Raw genomic sequence first — 26,951 nt, forward strand, 5'->3', positions numbered from 1 at the left:
AGGGGTTTTCCCAGTGCAAAAGAAATGGGTGAAATAACAGACACCAGCTGCCTGAGCCCCACACCTTACCTCTTTGAGGGTGGATTTCAGCATGCCTATTACGAATGAGAAGGGCTCCTTGTCAGCGTCATTCTCCCTTCTCACATCATAATATCCGTGGACTGCTCTGGAAAGCGAAGAGTTGGGGTTATTGGGGTTCATCTTAGAACTGCCTCCCAGCAGTGTCCTTGTCCTGCCCTGCATTCAGGCCTCTGAGGAGAAACAAAAGCCTGGGCTGCCTCAACTCCCACAGCTGGGTCCCCTAACCCTAGACTGGATTTGAGGCTCAGTTAATCTCAGCTTATACTCAGGTGGCACAAGCAAATGCTTCAGGTGCACCCTGCAGGGGCACACGGAGTTCAGGACCTGCCAGTCAGAGCCCAGAATAGCAGAGCTGGGATCTCAACAGGCTCTGGAGTCCATACTTGGCTGAGAGAATTTACATGTCTTACCACCCTCCCATTCAGGGTTGTGAGACCGTCATTACAATTACAGAACATGTTCATCACCCCCAAGAAATCCCAAACCTCTGTGCTTTCACACACCCCACAGGCCTCCCTGCCCCGCCGCCACAGGCTTCCTGTCCTGAGCAACCATGAACTGGCTCTTCTCTGCAGGGTGCTGTTTGGACTTTAACATGAATGCAGTCCTACAACATGTAGACATTTATGTCTGACTTCCTGGTGTAGTTTCCAAGGTCCACCCATGCTGGAGCTCATGTCGGTGCTTCATTTCTGCTTAAAAATTGTCTATGGTGGGTCAGGCATGGTGGCTCATGCCTGTAATCCCAGCACTTTGGAAGGCCGAGGTGGGTGGGTCATGTGGTCTGGATATCAAGACCAGCCTGGCCAACATGGTAAAACCCATCTCTACTAAAAATACAAACATGAGCTGGACATGGTGGCGGGCGCTGGTAGTCCCGGCTACTTGGGAGGTTGAGACAGGACAATCGCTTCAACCCAGGAGGTGGAGGCTGCAGTGAGCCAAGATCATGCCACCGCACTCTAACCCAGGCAACACAGCGAGAGTCCATCTCAAAAAGAGTCTGTGGTGTGGGGTGGATCACGTTTTGCTTGCCTATTTATCCACTGGTGGACATTGGGTCCTCCACCTATTTTCTTTTTTATTTGGAGACAGGGTCTTGGTCTTTCACCCAGGCTGGAATGCAGTGGTGCAGTCACAGCTCACTACAACCTCCTGAGTAGTTGGGACCACAGGCATGTGCCACTGCTCCCAGCTAATAGATTTTTTTGTATCTTTTGTAGAGATGGGGTTTTACTATGTTGCCCAGGCTGGTCTCAAAACTCCTGGGCTCAAGTGATCTGCCCACCTTAGTCTCCCAAAGTGCTGGAATTATAGGCACGAGCCACCACTGAATGCGTTTTCATCTCCACCATTAGTCTATTACAGAATGCTGCTACAAACATTCGTGTTCAGGTTGTGTGGACATGTTTGCATTTCTCTTAGGGATGCAAGGAGAAGTGCAGGTCACATGGTAACTGTTCAGTAACTCAAGAAGCTGCCAGAACAGTTCACAGCCCCACAGCAGTGCGTGAAGGTTCTGACTGCTCCACATCCTCGCCACCTGTTACCTATTTGGTTCTAGCCATCCCAATGTGGTGAGGTGGTTTCTCGCTGTGGTTTGGATTTGTGTTATTTTATTCTTTGAGATGGAGTCTCTGTCACTCAGGCTGGAGTGTAGTAATGTGATCTCAGCTCCCTGCTACCTCTGTCTCGAGTTCAAGCAATTCTCCTGCCTCAGCCTCCCATGTAGCTGGACTTACAGGTGCTCACCGCCACACCTGGCTCATTTTTGTATTTTTATTAGAGATGGGGTTTTACCATGTTGGCCAGGCTGGTCTTGAACTCCTGACTTCAGGTGATCCACCCACCTTGGCCTCCCATAGTACTGGGGTTACAGGCCTGAGCCACCATGCCTGGCCTGCATTTGTGTTTCTTGAGGTCTGCCCATCTCTGCCTTCTGTGGTCTGGTTATAGAGGCTTACCTGGGCATGCCCCCAGCTGACACCTGTGGAAAGGCGTGGCACAGCCCTGGCCCATCCTCTGCTGCCTGAGCCCTCCCCTCCTTTGACAAAACTTTCTATGTCCATGACGCTGCTGCCAGGAGGGCTTCCCAAAAAAGATCTCCAGCCTCAGTGGTGTGGTCACCATGCAGAGAACTTGGAGCCACACGCCAGGGCTCCCTCCCGGAGATTCCTGGCACCCATGTCTCTTCTGGGGGTGACTGGAGGGCGCCTGGTCGTCTTACTTGATGAGCAGGACGTGGGCCTGCAGCTTCCTGATGAAGTGGGCAAACAGCTCCCTGCTGATGAAGTCACAGCTGAGCTCTGGCTGCAGAGACAGAAGCACGGTGAACTCTCATCACAGGGCGCAGGCACTCATGGGCCTGTCTTGGGGTGGCTAAGCCCCAGCGAGGCCACCTTAGCCATCCACTCTAGGATCGAGCCCAGGACCCCAACACATCACTGCCTTGTCGAAGACTCTTTAGCCTCCCATGGCCAGAGACACCTGCCCTCTTCAAGTCTATTCTCCCCTCTTCCTGGGCTCATGGCTACCCACCCTGACTGTATTTCCCATACTCCTTTGCCACCAGGTATGGCTGTGTGATTAAAGGCAGAGAAGTGATTTAGGCCACTTCTGGGCCTGGGTTTTAGGACTGAAGTGTATCCCTTCCACACCCCTTTCCCAGTCCATAGGATGCACTGCACGCTGTCCCCTGCCAGCCAGGGTGGTGCCCTTGACTGTGCTAAGCAGAGTGTGAGGCATTGCCAGGAGGAAGAAACCTGCTGGGACCATAGTGCAGGATTAGCACTCCATGATGGCCCCTGCCAGCCTCCTCCGTGGTCCTGCCCGCCCTGTCTCGTGACTATTTCACATCTGCATGGCAGGGATGTGGCCAGCTTGAGTGAGATGTGCTATAGGTGTGCCACAAAGCTGGATTTGGGAAACTTAGAATGCAAAATGATGCAATCAAGTTTCAGGTTGATTACATCTGAAACTACATCTTAAATGTTAAATAAAAATATGAGAACGGTTGATCGGGCCTGTTTCCTTTTTCACTTTTTTTTTTTCCTTTTTGTGGAGAACCAGGTCTCGCTGTATTGCCCAGGTAGGTCTCCAACTCCTGGGCTCAAGCTTTCCTCCCGCCTCTGTCTCCCTGAGCTGGGATTACAGGCGTGAGCCACTGTGTGTGGCACTGTTTTACTACAGCTGCTAGACCATGTCAAGTTCCACCAGGCTCATGCTCTGCTTCCACTGGACTGTGCTGCTCTGATCTGGGGGCTCTAAGGGCAGGAGCCCTCAGCATTTTCTCTATCCCTAATTCTCAGCAGCAGAGGAGAAGCTTCATAAATGTGTGCTGAGTAGATTAATTCCAGGAATCCTGCTGTAAGGACTGGCTCCATAAAATCACACCCAATACTCCCTTCCCACACCATCGTGAACCTAAAATTCCTGTGAACACATACGCGCGCACACACACCTGTGAAAACTCACTGCCCTTGTTCTACCCTGGCTGTCCTAGTTCTACCCTGGCCCTCAAGCTATTTTCTGCTTCGCAGACTAAAATGACCTCAGGTGCCTTCCCCAAAACGGGTTCCCATACTGTCACCAAGATCCATGTGCTCTCAACATGTCAGCTGCCACATCTTACAGCAGGGTGTGACCAAGCCTTTCAGGCCTGCACACGAGAGGGGCTTCCTAGGCACAAGGTGAACAGGCAAACTCAATCCTGTCTCTACTAAAAATTAAAAAATTAGGCTGGGCACAGTGGTTCACACCTGTAATCCTAGCACTTCGGGAGGGCAAGGTGGGCAGATCACCTGAGGTCAGGAGTTCAAGACCAGCCTGGCAAATGTGGTGAAACCCTGTCTGCTAAAAATACAAAAAATTAGCCAAGCGTGGTGGCACATGCCTGTAATCCCAGCTACTTGGGAGGCTGACAGAAGAATTGCTTGAACCCAGGAGGCAGAGGTTGAAGTGAGCTGAGATTGGGCTACTGCACTCAGCCTGGATGACAGAGTAAGACTCTGTCTCAAAGAAAAAGAAAAACATAATGAATAAATAGAATCTGGATGCTTTGCTTTGGCAGCATATATACTGCCAAATTGGAACAGTACAGAGAAGATAAGTGTGGCTGCTGCACTAGAATGATACAAAAATTTCCTAAATGTTCCTTTACAAAAAGAAAAACTTTTAGATCACCTGAGGGCAGAAGTTCGAGACCAGCCTGCCCAACATGGTGAAACCCTGTCTCTACTAAAAATACAAAAAATTAGCCAGGTGTGGTGGTACATGCCTGTAATCCCAGCTACTTGGGAGGGTAAGGCAGGAGAATTGCTTGAACCCAGGAGGCAGAGGTTGCAGTGAGCCAAGATCACGCCACTGCACTCCAGCCTGAGCAACACAGTGAGATACCATCTCAAAAAAATAAAAATTATAAAAAAGCCTCTCTGGGTAGGGAGGCCCACCCAAAAACTGGTATTGGAATAACTAGCTGTTCATCTAGAAAAACAATTACAATGGCTGGGCGCCTGTAATCCCAACACTTTGGGAAACCAAGGTGGGAGGATAGCTTGAGCCCAGGCATTTGAGACCCTCCTGGGCAATGTGGCAAGACCCTGTCTCTACAGAAGTAAAAATTCTAGCTAGGTGTGGTGGCACACACCTGTAGTCCTGGCTACTCGGGAGGCTGAGGTGGGAAGATCACTTCAGCCCAGGAGTTTGAGGCTGTGTGAGCCATGACTATGCCGTGGCACTCCAGCCTGGGTGACAGAGATCCTGTCTCTAAAATTAAAATAGACTGGATGCAGTGTATTTTACATCTGTAATCCCAGCACTTTGGGAGGCTGAGGCTGGCGGATCACCTGAGGTCAGGAATTCAAGACCAGCCTGGCCAACATGGCAAAACCCCATCTCTACTAAAAATACAACAATTAGGCAGACGTAGTGGTGAGTGCCTGTAATCCCAGCTACTTGGGAGGCTGAGGCAGGAGAATCACTTGAACCTGGGAGGTGAAGGCTGCAGTGAGCCGAGATCATGCCATTGCACTCCAGCCTGGGTGACAACAGCAAGACTCCATATCAAATAATAACAAAAATAATAAAAGTAATGAAAAGTTTTCAAACATGATAGAAAAAAGGGAACAAAGAAAATGAATCCCTAAGATCGATCCAAGATGGCCGACCACTAACAGCTCAGGATTGTAGCTCCCAGTGAAAGCCCAGAGAACGAGACGACGCCACACTTTTAGACGAATTTTCGTCACTCACCGATCAGCTGATTCCCAGTGGAGGAGCCCCACGGGTCGCCAGCGCGACTCTTGTGGCCGCCGCAGCGGTTTTGCCGGCGTCTCGGCGCAGCAGCCCTTCATGCAGAGCCAACGGGACTGCTTCCCCTACTGACCGGAGTTTGGAGCTCCGGGAAGTCAGAGCGGCTTGTTGCGGACTCAAGAGGGAAGCCAGACCAGAGATTCCCGGGCAGAAGAGCACCATCAGTCTTACCGCTGCTATTTAGGCTGCCACAGCGGGTTGCTCGGATCCCAACACTGGGAATCAATAAGTCGGACGTCGACTCAGAAAACTAATTAGAAAGGCGGTTCATCTACAATGAAGGGGAAAAAACAGCCTAAGAAGGCCGAGTATACTCAAAATCAGAACCCATCAGCAACGGAACAAGCCCTGATGGAAAAGGACTCATCAGCAACCGAACAAGCCCTGATGGAAAGGGACTCATCAGTAACGGAACAAGCCCTGATGGAAAAGGACTGTGTTCCATTATCTGAAGTAGGCTTTAAAAGGTGGATGATAAGAAACTTCTGGGAGTTAAAGGAACTTGTTCTAACCCAATGTAAAGAAACTAAGAACTTGGAAAAAAGGTTTGATGAAATGTTGAAAAGAATAGACAATATAGAGAGGAATACAAATGAACTTATGGAGCTGAAAAATACAACACGAGAACTTAGTGAAATATGTACAAGCTTAAACAGCCGAATGGATCAAGCAGAAGAAAGGGTATCAGAGGTCGAAGATCAACTTAATGAAACAAAACAACAAGACAAGAATAGAGAAAAAAGGATAAAAAGGAATGAGCAAAGTCTCCAAGCAATATGGGACTATGTGAAAAGACCTAATATACGCTTGATTGGTGTACCTGAATGTGACGGAGAGAATGAATTCAAGCTGGAAAATACTCTCCAGGACATTATCCAGGAAAATTTTCCTAATTTAGCAAAGCAGGACACTATTCAACCCCAGGCAATACAGAGAACACCACAAAGATATTCCTCAAGAAGACCAACCCCAAGGCACATAATCGTTAGATTCACCAAGATCGAAACGAAGGAGAAAATATTAAGGGCAGCCAGAGAGAAAGATCAAGTTACCCATAAAGGTAAGCCTATTAGGCTTACAGCAGATCTCTCAACGGAAACCCTACAAGCTAGAAGAGAGTGGGGGCCAATATTCAATATACTTAATCAACAGAACTTTCAGCCCAGAATTTCATATCCTGCCAATTTAAGCTTTACATTTGAAGGAAAAATAAAATTTTTTAGGAACAAGCAAGTACTCAGAGATTTTATTACCACCAGGCCTGCTTTACAAGAACTTCTAAAAGAAGCACTATACACAGAAAGGAACAACCAGTATGACCCTTTCTAAAAATACACCAAAAAGTAAAGAGCATTAACATAAAGAAGAATTTTTATCAACAAAAGGACAAAATAGCCAGTTAATATCAAACGGCAGCAACCCTAAATTTAAATCGACCAAATCTCCCAATCAAAAGATACAGACAAAATCTAACGGTATATCCAAAGATATACATAGACTCAAAATAAAGGGTTGGAAAAAAAAAACGTACCAACCAAATGGAGAGCAAAAATAAATAAATAAAAAGCAGGAGTTACAATTTTCACATTTGACGAAATAGATTTCAAAGCTACAAGGATAAAAGGATTAATGTAATAATAAGAGATCTTAACACCCAGATACATAAGACCCATAATGAGATTTAGATTCAACGAGACAGAAAATTGATAACGATATTCAAGACTGGAACTAAGATCCAGAACAAATAAACTCAATAGAGCTCTCCATTTTAAACACACAAAATATACATTATCCACAAAATCTAACGATATATCTAAAGATATACAAAGACTCAAAACAAGGGGATGGAAAAAAACTTACCAACCAAATGGAGAGCAAAAATAAATAAATAAAAAGCAGGAGTTGCAATTCTCACACTTAATAAAATAGATTTCAAAGCTACAAGGATGCAAGGGTAAAAGGATTAATGCAACAATAAGAGATCTTAACACCCAGATACATAAGACACATAATGAGATTTAGATTCAACGAGACAACATATTGATAACGATATCCAGGACTTGAACTCAGAGCCAGAACAAATAAACACAATAGAGTTCTCCATTTTCAACACATAAAACATGCATTAACCACTTTAAACACTCAAAATATTGATCGGCCATTATTGAAACCCATTCTAGGAATGAAGTAATATTCCTTTTTCCCTCTTTTTCTTTTTTTCCCCTTAAAAAAAAAAAAAAAGTATACATGGGACTGGGTGCAGTGGTAAAAAAAAAAAAAAAAAAGAAAATGAATCCCTACCTCACACCATGCTCAAAAACAAATTCCACATGGATCAATAAACACATTAACATTCCTGGACCCTTGGCTGATGCCCTGGTCCAAGCCTCTTCTCTAGGCCTGGGCCCGGGCAGCAGCTCTCAGCAGTCTCCTTGCAGTTATAGCTTCCTCACCTCTAATGACAGTGTCTTATATGTGTACAGTGTTCTACCACTTTTGAACAATCACAAAATAGGATAAGCCATGAGCACCTGAAGTGACAGCACTGTGCAAGGCCACTCAACACACATGACCTTAGGTAGTCTCAACAACCACCTTTCAAAGTCAGGCCCAGGGCTTGGCTCCCCTGGTCAAGTTGCTGATGAACCAGCTGAATGAATGAAAACACTTTCTTTTTGCACGGAGACAACCAAGGCTCGGAGAGGGTAAGCACCTTGCCCAAGGTCACATAGCCTCTTGGCAGAGATGGCCAAGTTTCCATTAATACAAAGTTTCCAGGCCTCCAGATGGGACACTGGTTTTGAAGAACTTTTCTCATCCTGCCCCTCCCTCTTTAATCTCACAGCCTCTATCAGGAATCCCCCTCTCAACAGGTGCACCACACTGACTCTGAGCTTTTACCTGGGTGGCAGCCAGTGCCTACAATGTCTCCCTCCCCTACTCACCTCCATCAACTGTATTTAATGCCACTGAAGTGCACACTTACAAATAGTTAAACTGACAATTATGTAATCTATGTAATTTTTTTTTTTTTGAGATGGAGTCTAGCTCTGTCGCCCAGGCTGCAGTGCAGTAGTGTGATCTCAGCTCACTGTAACCTCCGCCTCCCGTTCAACTGATTCTCCTGCCTCAGCCTCTGCCCAGAGTAGCTGGGATTATAGGCACGTGCCACCACACCTAGCTAATTGTATGTGTGTGTGTTTTTTTTTAGCAGAGACAGGGTTTCACCATGTTGGCCAGGCTAGTCTTAAACTCCTGACCTCAGGTGATCCACCCACCTCAGCCTCCCAAGGTGCTGGGATTACAGGCGTGCGCCACCTGGCCCAGCCTGTAATTTTCAACAACAACAAAGATGCTAACAGGCAAACTGTGGCGGGGGACCCAGAGCCAGCGGCACTCACCAAGGTGATCCTCCTGTCTCTGTTCAGCACCAGACCTGGAGGCAGAAGCACAAAGACAGTGGCCTCAGTGCTGTCCATCAGGGTCAGGGACGCTCACGACTTTGCTGAGGGCCCCCAGGCCTTTCCAGCCAGGGCCCATTTCTCCCACCTACCCCCGATGTCTTCAGCTGCCCAGGACTCCCCATACTAGTATCTAGCTGGAGCAGGGCTCGACCATGGCCACCTGGCCACCGACCTGTCAGCCCACATGGGCCCTCACTGGCCACCCCAAAGGGCCGGTGCAGAATGAGGGCAGGAGCTTAGGGCTAACAGCAGTGTGGACGGTGGCACTCTCATCTCTGAGAAACCTGACACACTCATTCATTCCTTTAATCACTAGGAAGAAGCAAATAAGTAACAATCGTGTCATCATTTGTTGAGAAGACACTGAATGAAAAAGGAAACGTGAGGCTGTGGGACGTGGTGGCTCATGCCTGTAATCCCAGCACTTTGGGAGGCCGAGGCGGGTGGATCACAAGATCAGGAGTTCAAGACCAGCCTGGTCAAGATGGTGAAACCCTGTCTCTACTAAAAACACAAAAATTAGCCAGGTGTGGTGGTGGGTGCCTGTAATCTCAGCTACTCCAGAGGCTGAGGTAGGGAATTGTTTGAACCCAAGAGGCAGAGGTTGCAGTGAGCTGAAATTGCACCACTGCACTCCAGCCTGGGTGACAGAGTGAGACTCTGTCTCAAAAAAAAATTTTTTTTAAAAGAAAAAAGAAATGAGCAGAATTTCGAGGCCTGGGTGGTGCCCAGCTTCAGCAGTGGGTGCAGATTTGGTTCTCTGCCCCCATCCCGATGGTGGCCAACAACTCAGCCCCACCTGCAGACTGAACACCCAGCAGTTCCTTCCTGGGCAATGTCTCCTCAAGAACAGCCTGTATGGCAGCATCTAGGAGGGGCAGAGGGTCCCCTGTGACCCTGTGGGTAATCACAAGCTGGAAGCTGCTGGTAGTTGGAAGGGATGGAAACATGAACTGAGGGGTGGCTGTACGGGACCTGTCCGGCAGGACACACGCAGGACTAGAGCCGCATGCAGGTGTCCACAAGGGTTAAGAAGCAGGGCTGCTCCCTCCCCCATACAAATCTTTCTCAAAAACCTTCATGGCCAGGGCTCCCCACCACCCCTTCTTATTTTTCTCCACAGCACTTTTTTTTTTTGAGACAGTCTCTGTTGCCCAGAATGGAATGCAGTGGTGTGATCTTGGCTCACTGCAATCTCCATCTCCCAGGTTCAAGCGATTCTCCTGCCTCAGCCTCCCGAGTAGCTGAGATTACAGGTGTGCGAGACCACGCCCGACTAATTTTGTATTTTTAGTAGAAACGGGGTTTTGCAATATTGGCCACACTAATCTCAAACTCCTGAGCTCAAATGACCTGCCCACCTTCCAAAGGGATTCCAGGTGTGAGCCATTGCACCCAGCCTCCATCACACTTTCTGAGGCACTCGATCCTTTGCTTACTGACTGCTTCTCTCCTCTGCTAGAGTTCAGCTTCCACGAGGACAAAGTTTGGTCTGTCTTGTTCACAGCTGTGTCCTCAGGACCAAGAACTGCGCCTGCCACATAGGAGGTGCTCACAAAGTGCTTGCTGAATGAATAAACAGTAAATAAATGACTCTGGGTAGGGTCCAGGAGGGGCTGGAGAGGTTCAAAGGAATAGGTGCTGTGACACTGTTTTAGCTGTGTGTTGGGCACACAGGTGTTGCTGTTATTGTGACTACTAACACTAGTATATTATTTAAACATGCATATATGGGCTGAGCGTCATGGTACACACCTATAATCCCAGCACTCCTGGAAGGCTAAGGCAGGCAGATCACTTGAAGCCAGGAGTTTGAGACCAGCCTGGCCAACATGGTGAAACCCCATCTCTACTAAAAGACCAAAAAAATTAGCCAGGTGTCATGGTGGGCACCTGTAGTCCCAGCCACTAGGGAGGCTGAGGCATGAGAATTGCTTGAACCTGGGAGTCAGAGGTTACACTGAGCCGAGATCATGCCACCTCACTCCAGCCTGGGCAACAGAGCAAGACTCTGTCTAAAAAAAAAAAAAAAAAAAAATCAATCAAACAAAAAAACACTAAAAAACCATACATATACGATATACGATTTTTGGTGGAGACCCTAAACCACCCGATTCTCAAGTTCACATGGAAAAATTAAACAAGCAAGAACAGCAGGAAGTCAGGTGCCTGTAATTCCAGCACTTTGGGAGGCCAAGGCGGGAGGTCGCTTGAGACTGAGTTGAGACCAGCCTGGGCAACAGAGCAAGACTCTACACACAAAAAAAAACTGAAAAATTCGCTGAGCTTGGTGGTTCACGCCTACAGTACCAGCTACTAGGAAGACTGAAGTTTAAGCTGGGAAGGCAGAGGCTGCAGTGAGCTGAGATCCTGCCCCTGCAATCCAGCCTGGGCAACAGAGCAAGACCGTCTCAACAAGCAAAAGAAAAAACAGGAGTAAAAAACTCTATAAAAGAGCCATAAAAGGAGACTGTTCCATCAGATATGAAAATCCTGTTGGGCCTCAATTTTTTTTTTTTTTTTTTGAGTCGGAGTCTCACTCTGTCATCCAGGCTGGAGTGCAATGGTGTGAACTCGACTCACTGCAACCTCTGCCTCCGCCTCCCAGGTCCAAGCAGTTCTCCTGCCTCAGCCTCCCAAGTAGCTGGGATTACAGGCACCCACCACCATGCCCAGCTAGTTTTTTGTACTTTTAGTCGAGATAGGGTTTTACCATATTGACCAGGCTGGTCTTGAATTCCTGACGTCAGGTGATCCACCTGCCTCAGCCTCCCAAAGCGCTGGGATTACAGACATGAGCCATCATGCCCAGCTGTCAGGCCTCAATTTAAAACATGTTGTACAAAGCTGGGCGTGGTGGCTCATGTTTGTAATCCCAGCACTTTGGGAGGCTGAGGCAGGCGGATCACCTGAGGTTAGGAGTTCGAGACCAGCCTGACCAATATGGTGAAACCCCGTCTTTAAAAAAAATAAATGAAAAACAAAAAACAAAACATGGTACAGTAAAATCATAGACAGTCAGAGACATCAGAGACAGACGAAGTACAGACGGGCATTCAGTGTCTGACCAAGGCAGCCCCCTTACATCAACAGGGTAAAGAAAGACTTTTCTAAAAATGGCATTAGGCAGCTGACGAGCCATCTGGAAAAAGATGTAGTCAGTCAAACGTCACCCTGTACACTAGATACGGATCCAATGTAAATATTTAAATGCAAATACTAGACCCAAAATAATATTAGAATCAAGCATGAGCTTTTAACTAAATTCCAGAAGCCACACAGAAGACATATTTCCTTTCTTTTTTTTTTTTGAGACAGAGTTTCACTCTTGTTGCTCAGGCTGCAGTGCAGTGGCAGCACCTTAGCTCATTGCAACCTCTGCCTCCTGGGTTCTGGCGATTCTCCTGCCTCAGCTTTCTGAGTAGCTGGGATTACAGGCATCCGCCACCACACCCAGCTAAGTTTTTTGTATTTTTAGTACACCATGTTGGTCAGGCTGGTCTTGAACTCCCAACCGCAGATGACTCACCCACCTCAGCCTCCCAAAGTGCTGGGATTATAGGTGTGAGCCACTGTGCCTGGCCCAAAAGACATATTTTCAATTGCATCCAAACAAGCAAACTCAGGACTGCAAGAAAAATAAACAACCTAAGCAAAGTCAAAAGATAAATGACAAGCTAGGCAAGAGTATTTGCAATTCAATCTCGCCAGCATGTGAAAAGTTCCCACAAATTGAGCAAGGCCAATAACCCAAGAGAAAGTCAGCCAAGAGGATAGGAAGGTAGGATGCTCAGGGACAGACACACACGGGGCTGATTCTTCCCATAAAACCACAACAGAAATTAAAACCACACTGAGATACCATTTCTCACCCATCAAATGGAAAAAATTCCAAATGAGTGACAGCTGGGGACACAGACCTCTCAGTAGCTCAGGCCAGGCTGCCAAGTAACAGCCCTGGACACTGCCTGGCAAACACCTTCACAGCCCGAGGACCTGGACCCCTACTGGGAGACGACATCTGAGGTGGTTTTCATTCTCCTGCCTGCTCCTCATCTGTAGGTCTGGGCACTTCTGCAAAGCTGAGAACCATGCCTATGCGGTAGGCATTGCCTGTAACAGCAAAGACTGCAAAAAGTGCCTCCCACAGCAAGCTGGATAAGTTAGCTCAGACACCCACGGGGAACACTGTAAAAAAGATGTCGATGGCCAGGTGCCGTGGCTCACGCCTGTAATCCCAGCACTTTGGGAGGCCAGGGTGGGCGGATCACAAGGTCAGGAGATAGAGACCATCCTGGCTAACAAGGTGAAACCCCGTCTCTACTGAAAATAAAAAAATTAGCTGGGTGTGGTGGCATGAGCCTGTAATCCCAGCTACTCGGGAGTCTAAAGCAGGAGAATTGCCTGAACCAGGGAGTTGGAGGTTCGCCAATGCACTCTAGCCACGAAACACAGCAAGACTCTGTCTAAAAAAAAAAAAAAAAATGTAGGCTGGGTATGGTGGCTCACACCTGTAACCCCAGCACTTTGGGAGGCCAAGGTGGACAGATCACCTGAGGTCAGGAGTTTGAGACCAGCCTGGCCAACATGATGCAACCCCGTTGCTACTAAAAATACACAGAAAAATGAGCCAGGCATGGCTAACTCCTCACCTCAAGTGCTGGGCAGGTGCCTGTAATCCTGGCTACTCGGGAGGGTGAGGCAGGAAAATCACCTGAACCTGTGAGGTGGAGGTTGCAGTGAGCCGAGCTCACGCTGCTGCACTCCAGCCTGGACAATTTGGAGGTAAGGTGAGGAATAAAGGGAATGGGATGAAATCCAGTGAGGTGCACATTTTATCCCTCTGTGATTTTTTTTTTTGACTCAGAGTTTTCGCTCTTGTTACCCAGGCTGGAGTGCAATGGCGCGATCTCGGCTCACCGCAACCTCCACCTCCTGGGTTCAGGCAATTCTGCTGCCTCAGCCTCCTGAGTAGCTGGGATTACAGACACACACCACCATGCCCAGCTAGTTTTTTGTATTTTTTTTTAGTAGAGACGGGGTTTCACCAAGTTGACCAGGATGGTCTCGATCTCTTGACCTCGTGATCCACCTGCCTCGGCCTCCCAAAGTGCTGGGATTACAGGCTTGAACCACTGCGCCCGGCTGTCCCACTGTGATTTTTAAATCATGTGAGCTAGCCCCTGCCCAGAATAGGAATATTAAATTTAAAAACAGCCTGGGCACAGTGGCTCACACCTGTAATCCTAGCACTTTGGGAGGCCGAGGGGGGTGGATCACGACGTCAGGAGTTAGAGACCAGCCTGGCCAGCATGGTGAAACCCTGTCTCTACTAAAAATACAAAAAAAATTAGCCAGGCATGGTGGTGTGCGCCTATAATCCCAGTTACTCAGGAGGCTGAGGTAGGGAGAATCGCTGGAACCTGGGAAGCAGAGGTTACAGTGAGACAAGATCGAGCCACTGCACTCCAGCCTGGGTGACAGAAGGACACTTTCTCAAAAAAAAAAAAAAAAAAAAAAAAAATTAAAAACAAAACTGAAAGGACAGCTAGGTTGGTGCCTTTGCCTGGCCCCTCTGCAAACTATCAACCCCATTAGGACGTTCAGGGAGGAGGTGTGGGCCGGGAGGGAGGGAGACATGAGGCTTCCCTGCTGGAAAACCACTGTTTGAACATAGATGTGGCTCTGGGGGAAACCAACTATGGAACATTAAGAAAAACTATTTTCTGTAATTATAATGTTTTCCCCTCTAATTAGGAATTTTAGAGCTTTTAGATGAGACAGTTAGATGGGAAGTGTAGACAGAGGTTCTTAGGCATTTTCGACTCAGAATACTTAGCAGGACCGTGTAACCGGAAGAGTTTCTGGTTGCTGAACTCTTAGATCATCTCAGTCTAGTGAAACCTAGCAGAGGCCCCCGCCTTCCTCGGCTCTCACCGCTGTATCGCGTACACAGATGACGGGCCCTCCTTGCGAGGGCGGGACAAGGGGTGACCGTTCGGCCCAGGCCCCCAGCAGGGCTCACTGCCCTCTACTCCTCCAGACCTGGAGCCGGTACCTAGAGGGTCTAGCCTCCTACACACTCAGGCTATATGGGATAGCCTGTTGCTCCTAGGTTATAAACCTCAACGGCATGTTACTCTCCTGAATACTGTAGGCAGCTATAACATGATTTAACCTTTAACCTTTCCTGTGGTGCCGATACAATTTGTATATCTAAACATAGACAAGGTACAGGAAAAATATAATATAATATTATATATATATATATATTTTTTTTTTTTTTTTTTGAGATGGAGTTTCGCTGTTACCCAGGCTGGAGTGCAATGGTGTGATCTCGGCCCACTGCAACCTCCGCCTCCTGGGTTCAGGCAATTCTCCTGCCTCAGCCTCCTGAGTAGCTGGGACTACAGGCGTGCGCCACCATGCCCAGCTAATTTTTTGTATTTTTAGTATAGATGGGGTTTCACCATGTTGACCAGGATGGTCTCGATCTCTTGACCTCCTGCCTCGGCCTCCCAAAGTACTGGGATTACAGGCGTGAGCCACCACGCCCGGGCTATAAAAGATTTTTAAAAGGTATACTCGTATAGGGAGGCTCTATTATAATCTTTTTTTTGAGACAGAGTTTTTCTCTAGTTGCCCAGGCTGGCGCAGTGGCGCCTCATTTAAGAGACAGGGTCTTACTCTGTAGCCGAGTCGGAAGTACACTGGCACGATCATAACTCACTAAAGCTGTGAACTCTTGGGCTCAAGGGATCCTCCCACGTCAGCCTCCAGTAGCCAGGACTACAGGCATATGCCACTATACCAATTTTTTTTTTTTTTTTTGAGACAGAGTTTTGCCTGTCACCCAGGCTGGAGTGCAGTGGAACAATCTTGGCTCACTGCAACCTCCACCTCCTGGGTTCAAGTGACTCTCCTGTGTCAGCCTCTCAAGTAGCTGGGACTACAGGCTCACACCACCATGCCCAGCTTATTTTTGTATTTTTAGTAGAGATGGGGTTTCTCCATGTTTGTCAGGCTGGTCTCAAATTCCCGACCTGAGGTGATTCCCCTGCCTCAGCCTCCCAAAGTGCTGGGATTACAGGTGTGAGCCACTGCCCCCGGCCCTGCAGGGGGGTCAGGATGGATGATATCACCATCAGCCGCATATGTGCACAGAAGGCAGAAGGGAGGCCCTAGATCCTCTCTGGTCTCAGCTTCTTCATCTACAAACAGACTGAGCCCCAAGGGCCTTCACTGCAGCCTTTGGGTGATATGGGTCAACTCCTGGCCCTTCTGTGGGTGACAATGTCATCAGCTCTGAGCAGACAGGGTCCTTGCTGCTGCCACCCACAGGCCTGAGGAGTGTTAGCACATCCAGCCTGGTGCCCTGGACTTTCTAAGGAACCACAGGGCAGGCCCAGAGAACTCAGAAAACCTTTCACTCCCTTCCCTCCCGCTGGGTCCTCCCAAGGTCACAGACTCAGATGCCAGCAGAGGCCTGCCAGACTGGGCACAGTGCCCATCACACAGGCAGTGGAGTCTCTGTGTGGTCAGCTGTTGCCCATAGGGAATAAAGAATGTATTGCCAGATTGAAGAAACCGGAGGCTGGGCATGGTGGCTCATGCCCGTAATTCCAGCATTTTGGGAGGCTGAGGTGGGTGGACCAGGAGGTCGAGACCATCCTGGCTAACAGGTGAAACCCTGTCGTGGTGGCATGCACCTGTAGTCCCAGCAATTCAGGACGATCAGGCAGGCAAATCGCTTGAACTCAGGAGGCAGAGGTTGCAGTGAGCTGAGATCGCACCACCATGCTCCAGCCTGGGCAACAGAGCGAGACTCTGTCTCAAATAAAAAAAAAAAAAAAAAAAACAAGGAACTGGAAATCTGTATTTTTACATAAAATCTTTCTATTTAAAATAAAAGCCCTTCTGCCCTTCCTCCAAAATATAAAAAGAGTAAAATAAAAAATAAAATAGGGGCAATTTATTCAAAATTCCCCATGCCAAATGTTTTTGTTTAAACTGCGCAAGTTAAATCCTACCTGCAGCCTGAATCCAGCCCAGCTTATGACGAAGAATTGTGCATCCCCCCCAGCAGGGGGCTTCAGGGGTCAGATAATTTTGTTTTGAAGACATGGTAGGCTGGGCACAGTGGCTCATACCTGTAATCCCAGCACTTTGGGAGGCCGAGGCAGGAGGATCGCTTGAGTTCAGGAGTTTGAGACCAGCCTGGGCAATATAGCGAAACCCCGTCTCTACCAAAAAAGACGAAAATTAGCCAGGTATGGTGGTGCACACCTATGGTCCCAGCTACTCAAGAAGCTGAGGGAGGAGGATTGCCTGAGCCCACAAGGCCGAGGCTGCAGTGAGCCATGATCGTGCCACTGCATTCTAGCCTGGGTGACAGAGCAAGACCCCGTCTCAAAATTAAAATAAAAAAGGAAAAAGGGTCTTGGTAGAGTACAGTGGCACAATCATGGCTCACTGCAGCTCTGACTCCTGGGCTCAAGTGAGCCTCCCACTTCAGCCTCCCAAGGAGCTGGGACCACAGGTGTGCTACCACGGCATTTATTTTTGAATTTTTTGTACAGATGGGGGGCATCTCCCTATATTGCCCAGGCTGGTCTTGAACTCCTGGCCTCAAGCGATCCTCCCACCTGGCCTCCCAAAGTGCTGGGATTACAGGTGTAGGTGAATATGCTTGGCCAGGGGCCAGATGCTGGCAAAGACTGTCCCTCTGTCCTTAGGGAGCTCCAGGCAGAGCGGGATCCTCCCTCCTTCATGTAGAACACCTGGAGACTGTTTCCAGAAAGCCAGTACTGTGGGGCTTGAACCTCGTCTCCTCCGCTCTCTCCCCATCCTGCTCACACCTCCAGGCCTGTCCTGGAAGCTCCTTTCTCCTCCTGGAGTCTGTGAGCAGCTCCCGCGCCTGCACTGCACTGCTTTGCTGGAAAGTCACCTTCTCATGAGGCCCACCCAGACCCTCCCATTCAAAAAGAGGACCTGGAACTGCAGCCTCTCGGGCATGCTCTGCCCCTGACACTCCGCATCCTCCACGAGCCCTCCCCTCCTCATGCACTCTGTAACCCACCAGGAGAACCTCACAGACAAGCCAACGGGCACCTGCGGCTCCCACCGGCCAGGGAGGCAGAAACAGATTCTCCCTCACAGCCTGGACCCTGGACCCTGGCCTCCGAACTGTGAGGTAATGCAGCTCGGCTTTTTTGTTTGTTTTTTGAGACAGTCTGGCTCTGTCTCACTGCAGTGCAGGCTGGAGTACAGTGGTGCGATCTCGGCTCACTGCAACCTCTGCCTCCCGGATTCAAGCGATTCTCCTGCCTCAGCCTCCTGAGTAGCTGGGACTACAGATGCCCGCTACCATGCCCAGCTAATTTTTGTATTTTTAGTAGAGACAGGGTTTCACCACATTGGCCTGGATGGTCTCCAACTCCTGACCTTGTGATCCACACACCTTAGCCTCCCAAAGTACTGGGATTACAGGCGTGAGCCACCGTGTGAGGCCACGTCTCAGTTGTTTAAGCTCTGGATTCTGGATGATGGGGTGCAAAAGGGAGGTTGTCCCAGTCCTCTGCCTGGCTCCAGAACAGTAGGCGCTCAGGTGCTCTGGAACTGGGAACTGGAGGGGAAGGATTTGGGAGGAACCTACATTGTCCTTGAGGCACTGGGTAGGTAGTTTGGGTATTGTCTTTTTTTTTTTTTTTTTGGAGACAAAGTCTCACTCTGTTGTCCAGGCTGGAGTGCACTGGCCCCATCTCAGCTCACTGCAACCTCTATCTCTAGGGTTCAAGGGATTCGCCTGCCTGAGCCTCTGAGTAGCTGGGATTACAGGCACCTACCACCACACCCAACTAATTTTTGTATTTTCAGTAGACATGGGGGTTTCACTATGTTGGCCAAGCTGGTCACCGCAACCTCCGCCTCCTGGGTTCAGGCAATTCTCCTGCCTCAGCCTCCTGAGTAGCTGGGACTACAGGTGTGCACCACCATGCCCAGCTAATTTTTTGTATTTTTAGTGGAGACGGGGTTCCACCATGTTGACCAGGATGGTCTCCAACTCCTGACCTCACAGGATCCATCCGCCTCAGCCTCCCAAAGTGCTAGGATTACAGGCAGGAGCCACCACGCCCAGCCCAGTACTGTCTTTCTAGGTGAACGCTGGGTCCCAAAAGGCCAGAACTGCTGCAGAGGGGTGGTCTGCACACAGCGTTCCAGCCACCTGCCCACTTCCCCAGACCCAGGATCACCCCGTTCTCAGCCCTCCCTCTCACCTGTTCCCTCACCCACCCACACAGGGGTGCCTGGTCAGCGTCCTGCATTCACCGTTTCCTGTGACCTGGTCCTAATCGGATTCCCCAGGCTCATTCCAGATTAGCCCACTTCAGCGCCTGGGGCTCCCTACATCAGCCATCTGTGTGGGGCACTTCTAAGAAGCCTGGACCAGGGGTCCTTGACTCCCCTTCTCCATGATGGGTTTGCAGGGAGGCAATGTAAGGGTTCACGGATGGTCACAAAGACTCACAAAAACTGGCAGCCCAAGGCCAAAACAGCCGACAGGTGCAGCTCCTTAGACCCTCAGCAGGTGCTGTCACTTCAGGACTCATGACACCCAAAAAATGTAACTCAGCACATCAACTGCAGGCTAAACAAGTGGAAATTCTAACCGCAAGAGACTGAATTCCCACCTGATGAGCACTGGCCCAGAGGCCTGCCAGGGAGGGCTGGCTCCAGCTCCAAAGTCCCTACACATCCCACAGCCTCCATCCGAGCCGGCAGGGTGACATCCACAACACGCCCCACCCCATCACCAGGTGCTGGATTTCTGACCCCTGCCTCACTCGGCACTTTAAAAAGGGAAGGCACATGCCCACCTCGCCTGACCCGATCCGCAAAAATCCCAGACCTTGTTTGTCATCTGAGCAAACTGGGGGAGTCTAAAAAGGGAGAGGGGACTGTCCCAGATCACGCAGCTGGCAGTATCAGGAAGCCAGGCTGTTTCACCCAACTTAGCACATTTTCCATCTGACGACTCGATCTCCCTCCAGCTGTTCCCTCACCCTGGAAGAGCTGCTTCCTAGACTCCCCCTCTGGAGCAGCTGCCACCATGGGTCTCTTCCACGGCCTGTGCATTTCCTTCGTTACATCTAGAGAATGTCTCACCACTTATGTACCTGTTCACCTGTTTTATCTCTTCCCAGAACTGAGGCCCCTGCCAGGACTCCTCTTTGCCCAACTCCAGGGGGGCGCCATTTCCCTCACTGTGAGCAGCAGCCCCAGGAGTTGTGATGCTGGAGGCCCCACCGAGAGAGGAACACTCTGCTCCTGCTCACTGCAGCCTCGCTGAGCCGGGCATGTAGCGAACCCTTAGAAAAGATTTCCTGAGCCAGGCACAGTGGCTTACACTTACAGTCCCAGCTACTCAGGAGGCTGGGGTGGGAGGATCTCTTGAGCCTGGGAGGTGAAGGCTGCAGTGAGTCATAATGGTGCCATTGCACTCCAGCCTAGGTGACAGTGAGACCCTTGTCTCAAAAAAAAAAAAAAAAAAAAAAGCAAAGGAAAGGAAACAGGAAGAAATTGCCTAGGTAAAAAGCAAAGTACAGAAATTGCTTGTGCCAAAAGCTGCTCTGAAGTCGACATACCAGCTCCACCTCTCCATTGTGAAAAGCCTCTCCCAAGTCACTTGACCCCTGGGATGTCCTCACAACCTGCCACTGGTGCTGGGCACCCATCCCAGGTCCAGCAGAGCATGGCCACAATTCAGCAACATTTAGTCCAAGACACCTGACCAGACCCTCCCAGAGCGTGGCTTTCTGGGATGGGCGGTAGCTGTATGACCTCGCTTACCAGTTGCTTAGCAGTGCCGAGCCTCAGTTTCTCCTGCTGTAAACGGGATGAGGATGAGGCAGGAGGGGGATTCAGCAAGACGCTGTTTGCAAAATGCTTAGTATCCTGCCTGCAAGTCCTTGACATCCTCAGTAAGAAGAGTAACAAATATACAATGGACAGCGAGTCCCTTACCTGTGGCCACCTTCGTGGTTCCTCTCTGCAGGAGGAGCTCGCCACACTTCTCACTCACGTGGCTATTGTTCTTCAGGAACCTGCGGGAGACAGACGGATGCTGGGTGCCTCAGGCTGATAAAAAGGAGGTCAGATTAAAAAGGAGCGGAGGGCCAGGTTCGGCGGCTCACACCTGTAATCCCAGCACTGTGGGAAGCTGAGGTGGACAGATCACCTGAGGTCAGGAGTTTGAGACCAGCCTGGCCAACATGGTGAAACCCCATCTCTATTAAAAATATAAAAATTAGCCGGGTATGATGGTGTGTGCCTGTAATTGCAGCTACTTGGGAGGCTGAGGCATGAGAATCACTTGAACCCAGGAGGCAGAGGTTACAGTGAGCCGAGATCGTGCCACTGCACTCTAGCCTGGGGAATAGAGCGAAACTTGGTCTCAAAAAAAAAAAGAGAGCAGAGCAGCAAAAGGGAGGTCACCCACAAAGGATACACGGGTCCTGTGTTTGTTTTTATTTTTTGAGATGGAGTTGGCTCTTGCTACCCAGGCTGGAGTACAGTGGCGTGATCACGGCTCTCTGCAGCCTCTACCTCCCTGGGCTGAGCAATCCTCCCACCTAAGGCTCCTAAGTAGCTGAGATCACAGGCCTGTGCCACTATGACCTGCTAATTTTTGTTTTGTTTTGGTTTGGTTTAAGATACAGGGTCTCACTATGTTGCTCAGGCTGGTCTCCAACTCCTGGGCTCAAGCTGTCTTCCTGCTTCAGCTTCCCAATGTGCTGGGATTACAGGTATAAGCCACTGCACCTGGCCTGTGTCCCGTGTTTCAGTGGCACATTTGCAGGGGCTGTGTGTGTGTGTTTATGGTAAGGCAGTGGGGTGCTTCTACTCCTTTAAGCAACAAGTGTTTATGGAGCTCTGACCTACCAGGGCCACCGCCAGATGCGGGGGGTACAACATGGCCAAGTCAGCCACAGTGGGGATTGCGGGGCTCACAGCCTCAGGACAGCAGGGCAGTCAGCAGGCTCTTATTGGACAGTGTGGTACCTGTAGGGCAGGGAGGGGCCGCTCACCTGGGGGTGTCAGAGCAGGCTTCCCAGCTGAGGCCCCAAGGATTGGGATAGCCAGTGAGCAAGGGCAGGGGAGAATTCCAAGTAAGGGAGAGAAGGTGTGGAAGCAGCGTGTGCTTGGGGAGGGGTGGGTGGCGAGGGGTGCAGGGAGGGTGTTGGAAGTAAAGGGCATGGTTGCAACAGGGGCAGAGGGAAAGGCGGATGTGTTCCTGAAGACCCTGGGAAGCCTGGTGCTCAGTGTGACCCCAGGGAGAAACAGGCTTGTTGGGCAAGAGGGAGAAGGAAGCTTCCCCACGTCTCACGGGTTGTTCTCCCTGGACCCTGTGACTCTGCGCCTCGCTCCCTGCCCACACTGGACACTCACCCCTGCAGCATCTCCTCCGGGCTGACCACGTGCAAGGGCTTCTGGGAGGCCTCTACCTGCAGCGTGTGCTCTATGGCTCTTCGCTTGTAGGTCAGCAAATTCTCCACTTCCTAAGGAGGCCAGTTGCCTGGGTGAGCAGGGCTCTGGGCCGCAGACGAGGCCCCACCCTTCCAGCCCTACCCTGTACTCTCAGCTGAGCCCCTCGGCAAAGGGGGACACAGACCCAGCCCCGGCTAGTCAGCCCCAAGATTCTGAACAAGTCCTCCTCTTCGTCTCTCACAGCCGGCCTGGCCCTGCCCGTGGCCAGGGACAGTTGAGAATCGGGTGGGATGACGGAGAGGAAGGGGAATCTCTGTCAACTGCCAAGTGCTTTGCAAAGGCCTGAAATTAGGGTCCAGAGGCCATGGACCATCTGGGATTGTCGATTTCATCTGCTTCAACAAATGCCATCATTCTCAATGGCAGGAGTGCAGTCCTGGAGCTGCCAAGCTCCCCCACCACACGTGGCTCACTCTGTGAGGACAGCCAAGGGCTCGCAGCCTGGGGGTGCCGGAGTTGGGGGGAAACTCCCATCCACCCACCCCTGAGAATGGAGGACAGGAGGACCAAATGCCCCCTTTGACTCACCCAGGAGGAAGCCCTAGGGGTACTACGCTTGTTAATTCAGTTGGTGAAACGGACAAAGAAGGGAGTGTCCGCTGCCTGCCATCTGTGCATTGGGTCCTTACAATGGCCTCTGAGCTTGCCGAGCTCTTGGAGGGAACACTGACTGAGCCCTTACTAGGTGCCAGGACTGGGGAAATGGTGACAAAGAGACAGACGTCATTCTTGCTCTTATGGGATCTGTGGTCATTCTATGGACAAGAAAACTGAAACTGAAGAGAGTTGTGTCACAATCAGGAGACTGAGCCCTGGGCAAGAAAGTGACAGGATGTCAGAGTTGGCCAGGTCATTGAGTCCAACCTCATTTTACAGGTGAGGGAACTAAGGCCCAGAGAGGCAAAGTAACTTGCCAAGGGTCACCCAGCAGGTAAACAACCAAGCCAGGACTCGGGTTCAGGGACAGTACTGATAACTGGTAGTGGTGGCAGAGGGGTCAGTACTTGTCCCATCAGTCCACACTTAGGGCTGTCATGTGTGCTTGTGCAACGTGTACACAGTGCAAAGGCATGCGACTGGGTGTGACTGCACAGTTGTGTGGCCTAGAGTGTCCTTCACCCACGGCTCCTGCCCTCTTCCACCACTGCCACTGCATGACCAGCCTGGCATTCCGCAGCTCCCAGGCCACACGGTTTCCAGGGGGTCCCCCGCAACCCTTCTCCTGACCACTCCTAGGGGTCTAAGCAGCAAAAGGCTGTCCTCTGTTGGGAGGCAAGTCCCTGACTCCCCTTTCCCCCCTCTGCCATCTCCTCCTGCTTCCCTAGTGTCCACCAAAGGAGACAGGGCTGAGAGGACTGCCCGGGGCCCAGGTCTTCCCCCGACTGACTACATGCATGAAAGCCCAGCTTCTCACATGAAAGTCCAGGACAAATGGTGACGACTCCAGCAAGATGAGTTTATCTACCATCTCCGGAAAGGTACAGGAAAACTGAGAGGACGCCAGAAGGGGAGAATGAGTGGGGGAAAGAAGCAAAGGCCACTCCCTGCTTTCCCTGAGGACCCTGGTGCTTCCTGAAACATCTTTTAGGCTGGGGGAGGGTGCTGACCAAGAGATCAGAAGGAGAATCTTCTATCCCATGGTGTGCCTTCCCCCACCCCCCAGCTCTGCACCCAGCACTGAGCTCCAGACCCTGGCCGGACTCCAGGGTGCTCTGGGACAGGGTATGGGGCTGGAAGCATTAACTCCACCAGGAGTCCCCACCGTTTACACCAACTTCCTAGTATAACTATCACTGAGACCAGAGGAGGCACTTCCTGGGAGACACTTCCCGGGTACCTTCCCCTTTCTTCTCTGCACTCCCCACCCCACTCAAGGGACCTCCAATTGACCAAAGCCATCTACTTACCATCCCGGCCACGAAGCCACCTGGGGGACAACAGAGCCGTGGGTGACGTTCCCTCCCTCCCCAGCTGCAAACCCTCAAGCTTCTTCCCAGTTCCCTCCTTCCCTCCCCAGCTGCAAACCCTAACCTAAAGCTTCTTCCCAATTCCCTCCTTCCCTCCCCAGCTGCAAACCCTAACCTAAAGCTTCTTCCCAATTCCCTCCCTCCCTCCCCAGCTGCAAACCCTAAAGCTTCCCACCCGGTGGCAGGGACAGGGAGCTCCATATGGGTGACTGGAGGCTCAGTATCGGAGCCCTGATGGCCTCTTCATCTTATTTCCCTCATCCATGTGTCCCTTGCCTGAGGTCAGAGGGCACACAATCTCTGACTGACACTCTCCTCTCTTTGCAGTTCTCAGTTCAGGGGAAAGGGGTGAGGCAGCAGCTCCCATCCTTCCTTCCCAGCCCCACCTCAGGCCCAGTCAGCTCCTGGCCAGTGCACTTACCGAAGCTGTGACCCATGATGGAGAACCGATTCCATTTCAAGGCTGGAAATGCAAGGAGCCAGAAGGTCTGACCGGGTACAGGCTCAGCCCGCCCACTCGCTGCCAGTCCCTGGGCTCAAGAAATCGCTTCCCAGCCTCTGGGGTGTCCACCCAGGAGACTAGCTTGGGGGACCCACTGGAGGAAGCAAGCTCTTCTCCAACTTGCCCAAGGAGTCCCATGAATTGCTGGCAGATCTAAGGCCAGAGCCCAGGCACCCACTCCCAGGCTGCTTCCTACCCCCACACCAATGATAAGAGGGCGTATCCCAGAGCAACCCCTGCAAAAGACACTCTGTTTCTTACCTGCCGAAACCCTTCGGATCTCATTCACAAAGTTCTGGTGGTAATATGGGACACCTGGGCTGTAATGGGATGAGAGCCCATGACCCCCGAAATCCAGGGCAACGTAATACAAGTCTGAAACAGAGAGAAGCAGGTTGGAGGGTAGGAACAGGTGTCTACCCCAGCTGTCTCACGGTTTTCCTTGTTCCCGTGCAGACCTCCCCCCTCGCCCTCTTGGCTCCCAGCCTCACCTTGCGGGAGAAGAGGGATGAGTCTGTCGAAGGAATTGGCATTGTCCAGCCAGCCATGTAGGCAGAGAACTGGGGAGCCCTTCAGGGAGCCCCAGGCTTTGGCTGCGATGTGGCCCCAGGGCACAGCCAGCCTCAGCTCTGAGATCAGACCTGAAAGACAGAGCCAGACTTTCATTCCTTCAATCGTTCATCCATGAAACTGGTGCTCCCTGAGCTCCTTATTTCTGTCTGATGGGCTTGAGTCGGGGGCTCATGCCCAGAGGGACTCAGACCCTTAGCTGCCCCCAGAGGGTATTAGGGAGAGAGTGCCAGACATGGGTGAGGGGACTCCCAGAGGAGGGAAAGATAAGCTGGGCTGGAAAAACCTGGGACAGCCCTCACAGCATGCACCCCATTTAAGCTGAGGCAGAACCTTCTAGAATGTGCTGGTAGCGGGGGTGGGGGGTGTGTTGGCCAGGCCTGGACCCTACCACTTGCTGACTAGGTGACCTTGGGCAAGTTACAAAAACTTGTTTCCTTTCCCGTAAAACCGGAGTAAAAAAGGCTTAGTTTCCTAAGCCTTTCCTAGGGTCCGGAGGGATGCCGCACCCTCACTCCCCAGAGCAGGAAACTGAGGCACTGGGAGCTGCACTACACGCCCAAGGTCACACTGGGGGACAGGGACAGAGCGAAAATTTATGGCAGGCGGAGGGACTGCAGGGCTGAAGACCTCCACGCCCCGACACCCACGCGCACGCTCGGCTAATTCGGGTTCCCAGAACCCTGCGAGGCCACGTGCGGCCGTGTCTCGGGGGCCCCCCAGTTCCTGGCCGGTCGCGCTCTCACGCCCCGGGACTGCTCAGGAAAGAGCTGCTACACCCAGGAGGGCGACGCGGTCGGCGAACCCTCCCCTCCAGCCCGTCCTCCTCCACGATCCCAAACAGGTGGAAAGGCTCGCGCGAGGCCTCTCCGTCCCACTCGAGTCTAAGGGGCCCTGGTAGGGCGTTTTCACCCATCGCTCTGGTCCGGCGAATGTGCGGCCTTCACTCCAGCCCAAATAGGTCGCGGGAGGGGAGGGACGTCCACAGTTCCGAGCCCCGCCCCTAGGCCACTCCGCCCCATCCCAGGAAGGCCACGCCCAATCAGATCCCGCCCCCATTCACCAGGCCCCGCCTTCGCACCGCTCTGGCCGCGCCCACCGGCTGGAGCACATCAGGGCCCCCGCCCCCGGACAGTCCCGACAGCTGCCACCGAGCCCGCGTGGGATCAGGAGCTGCTGGCCCAGGCCCAGGGAGCAGCCATAGCAAGTTAGGCCTATGGGGGCTCGCTGGCCGGCGCCGCAGGGTTGAAGGCTACTCTTTGTTTAGTGGCTTACTGGCCCCTTTGACGGACGGACAGCCTGTATCCACTGTGTCCCTACCGTGTCCTGGGGTCCTCAGCAGAGCCTGGTACAAGCTAGTCTAACAGTTGTACAGGTGAGCAAATGAGTGTGTAAACTGGGGACGTGGAGGAACCCTCCAGGTGAGGGATTACAAATATCTGCCCGGAAAGGATCAGAAACCCCAGCTTCTGAAGAGGACGTTTGGGGTGAGCAGGTTCATGCACTAAA

At 51.2% G+C, this 26,951-nt stretch overlaps 1 protein-coding gene and 1 non-coding gene across 3 annotated transcripts in view; one reads left to right on the forward strand and one right to left on the reverse strand.

Moving 5' to 3' along the window:
• The window catches only part of SERHL2 (serine hydrolase like 2), a 28,476-nt gene extending 2,070 nt beyond the window's left edge, over positions 1–26,406 (reverse strand). The window contains exons 1-11 of one of the 2 annotated variants that reach the window (XM_078334022.1): positions 26,355–26,406; positions 25,364–25,513; positions 25,134–25,247; positions 24,792–24,833; positions 24,311–24,330; positions 23,818–23,892; positions 22,305–22,414; positions 20,880–20,959; positions 8,793–8,827; positions 2,309–2,391; positions 70–166 (exon numbers count right to left, since the gene is read on the reverse strand). In XM_078334022.1, coding sequence (XP_078190148.1) covers positions 70–166; positions 2,309–2,391; positions 8,793–8,827; positions 20,880–20,959; positions 22,305–22,414; positions 23,818–23,892; positions 24,311–24,330; positions 24,792–24,833; positions 25,134–25,247; positions 25,364–25,513; positions 26,355–26,358 — 810 coding nt within the window. In that variant the 5' untranslated portion in view covers positions 26,359–26,406. Of the gene's footprint in view, positions 1–69; positions 167–2,308; positions 2,392–8,792; positions 8,828–20,879; positions 20,960–22,304; positions 22,415–23,817; positions 23,893–24,310; positions 24,331–24,791; positions 24,834–25,133; positions 25,248–25,363; positions 25,643–26,354 lie in introns of those variants that run through there. The other variant, XM_035265838.3, reaches the window with a different exon arrangement.
• LOC118148324 (U6 spliceosomal RNA) lies at positions 4,134–4,239 on the forward strand. The gene has a single exon (XR_004735089.1). It is a non-coding gene; the product is annotated as a U6 spliceosomal RNA (small nuclear RNA).
• Positions 26,407–26,951: the final 545 nt, after the last annotated feature.

The sequence above is a fragment of the Callithrix jacchus genome, chromosome 1 (genome assembly GCF_049354715.1).
Source record: "Callithrix jacchus isolate 240 chromosome 1, calJac240_pri, whole genome shotgun sequence".
NCBI classification, from domain to species: domain Eukaryota; kingdom Metazoa; phylum Chordata; class Mammalia; order Primates; family Cebidae; genus Callithrix; species Callithrix jacchus.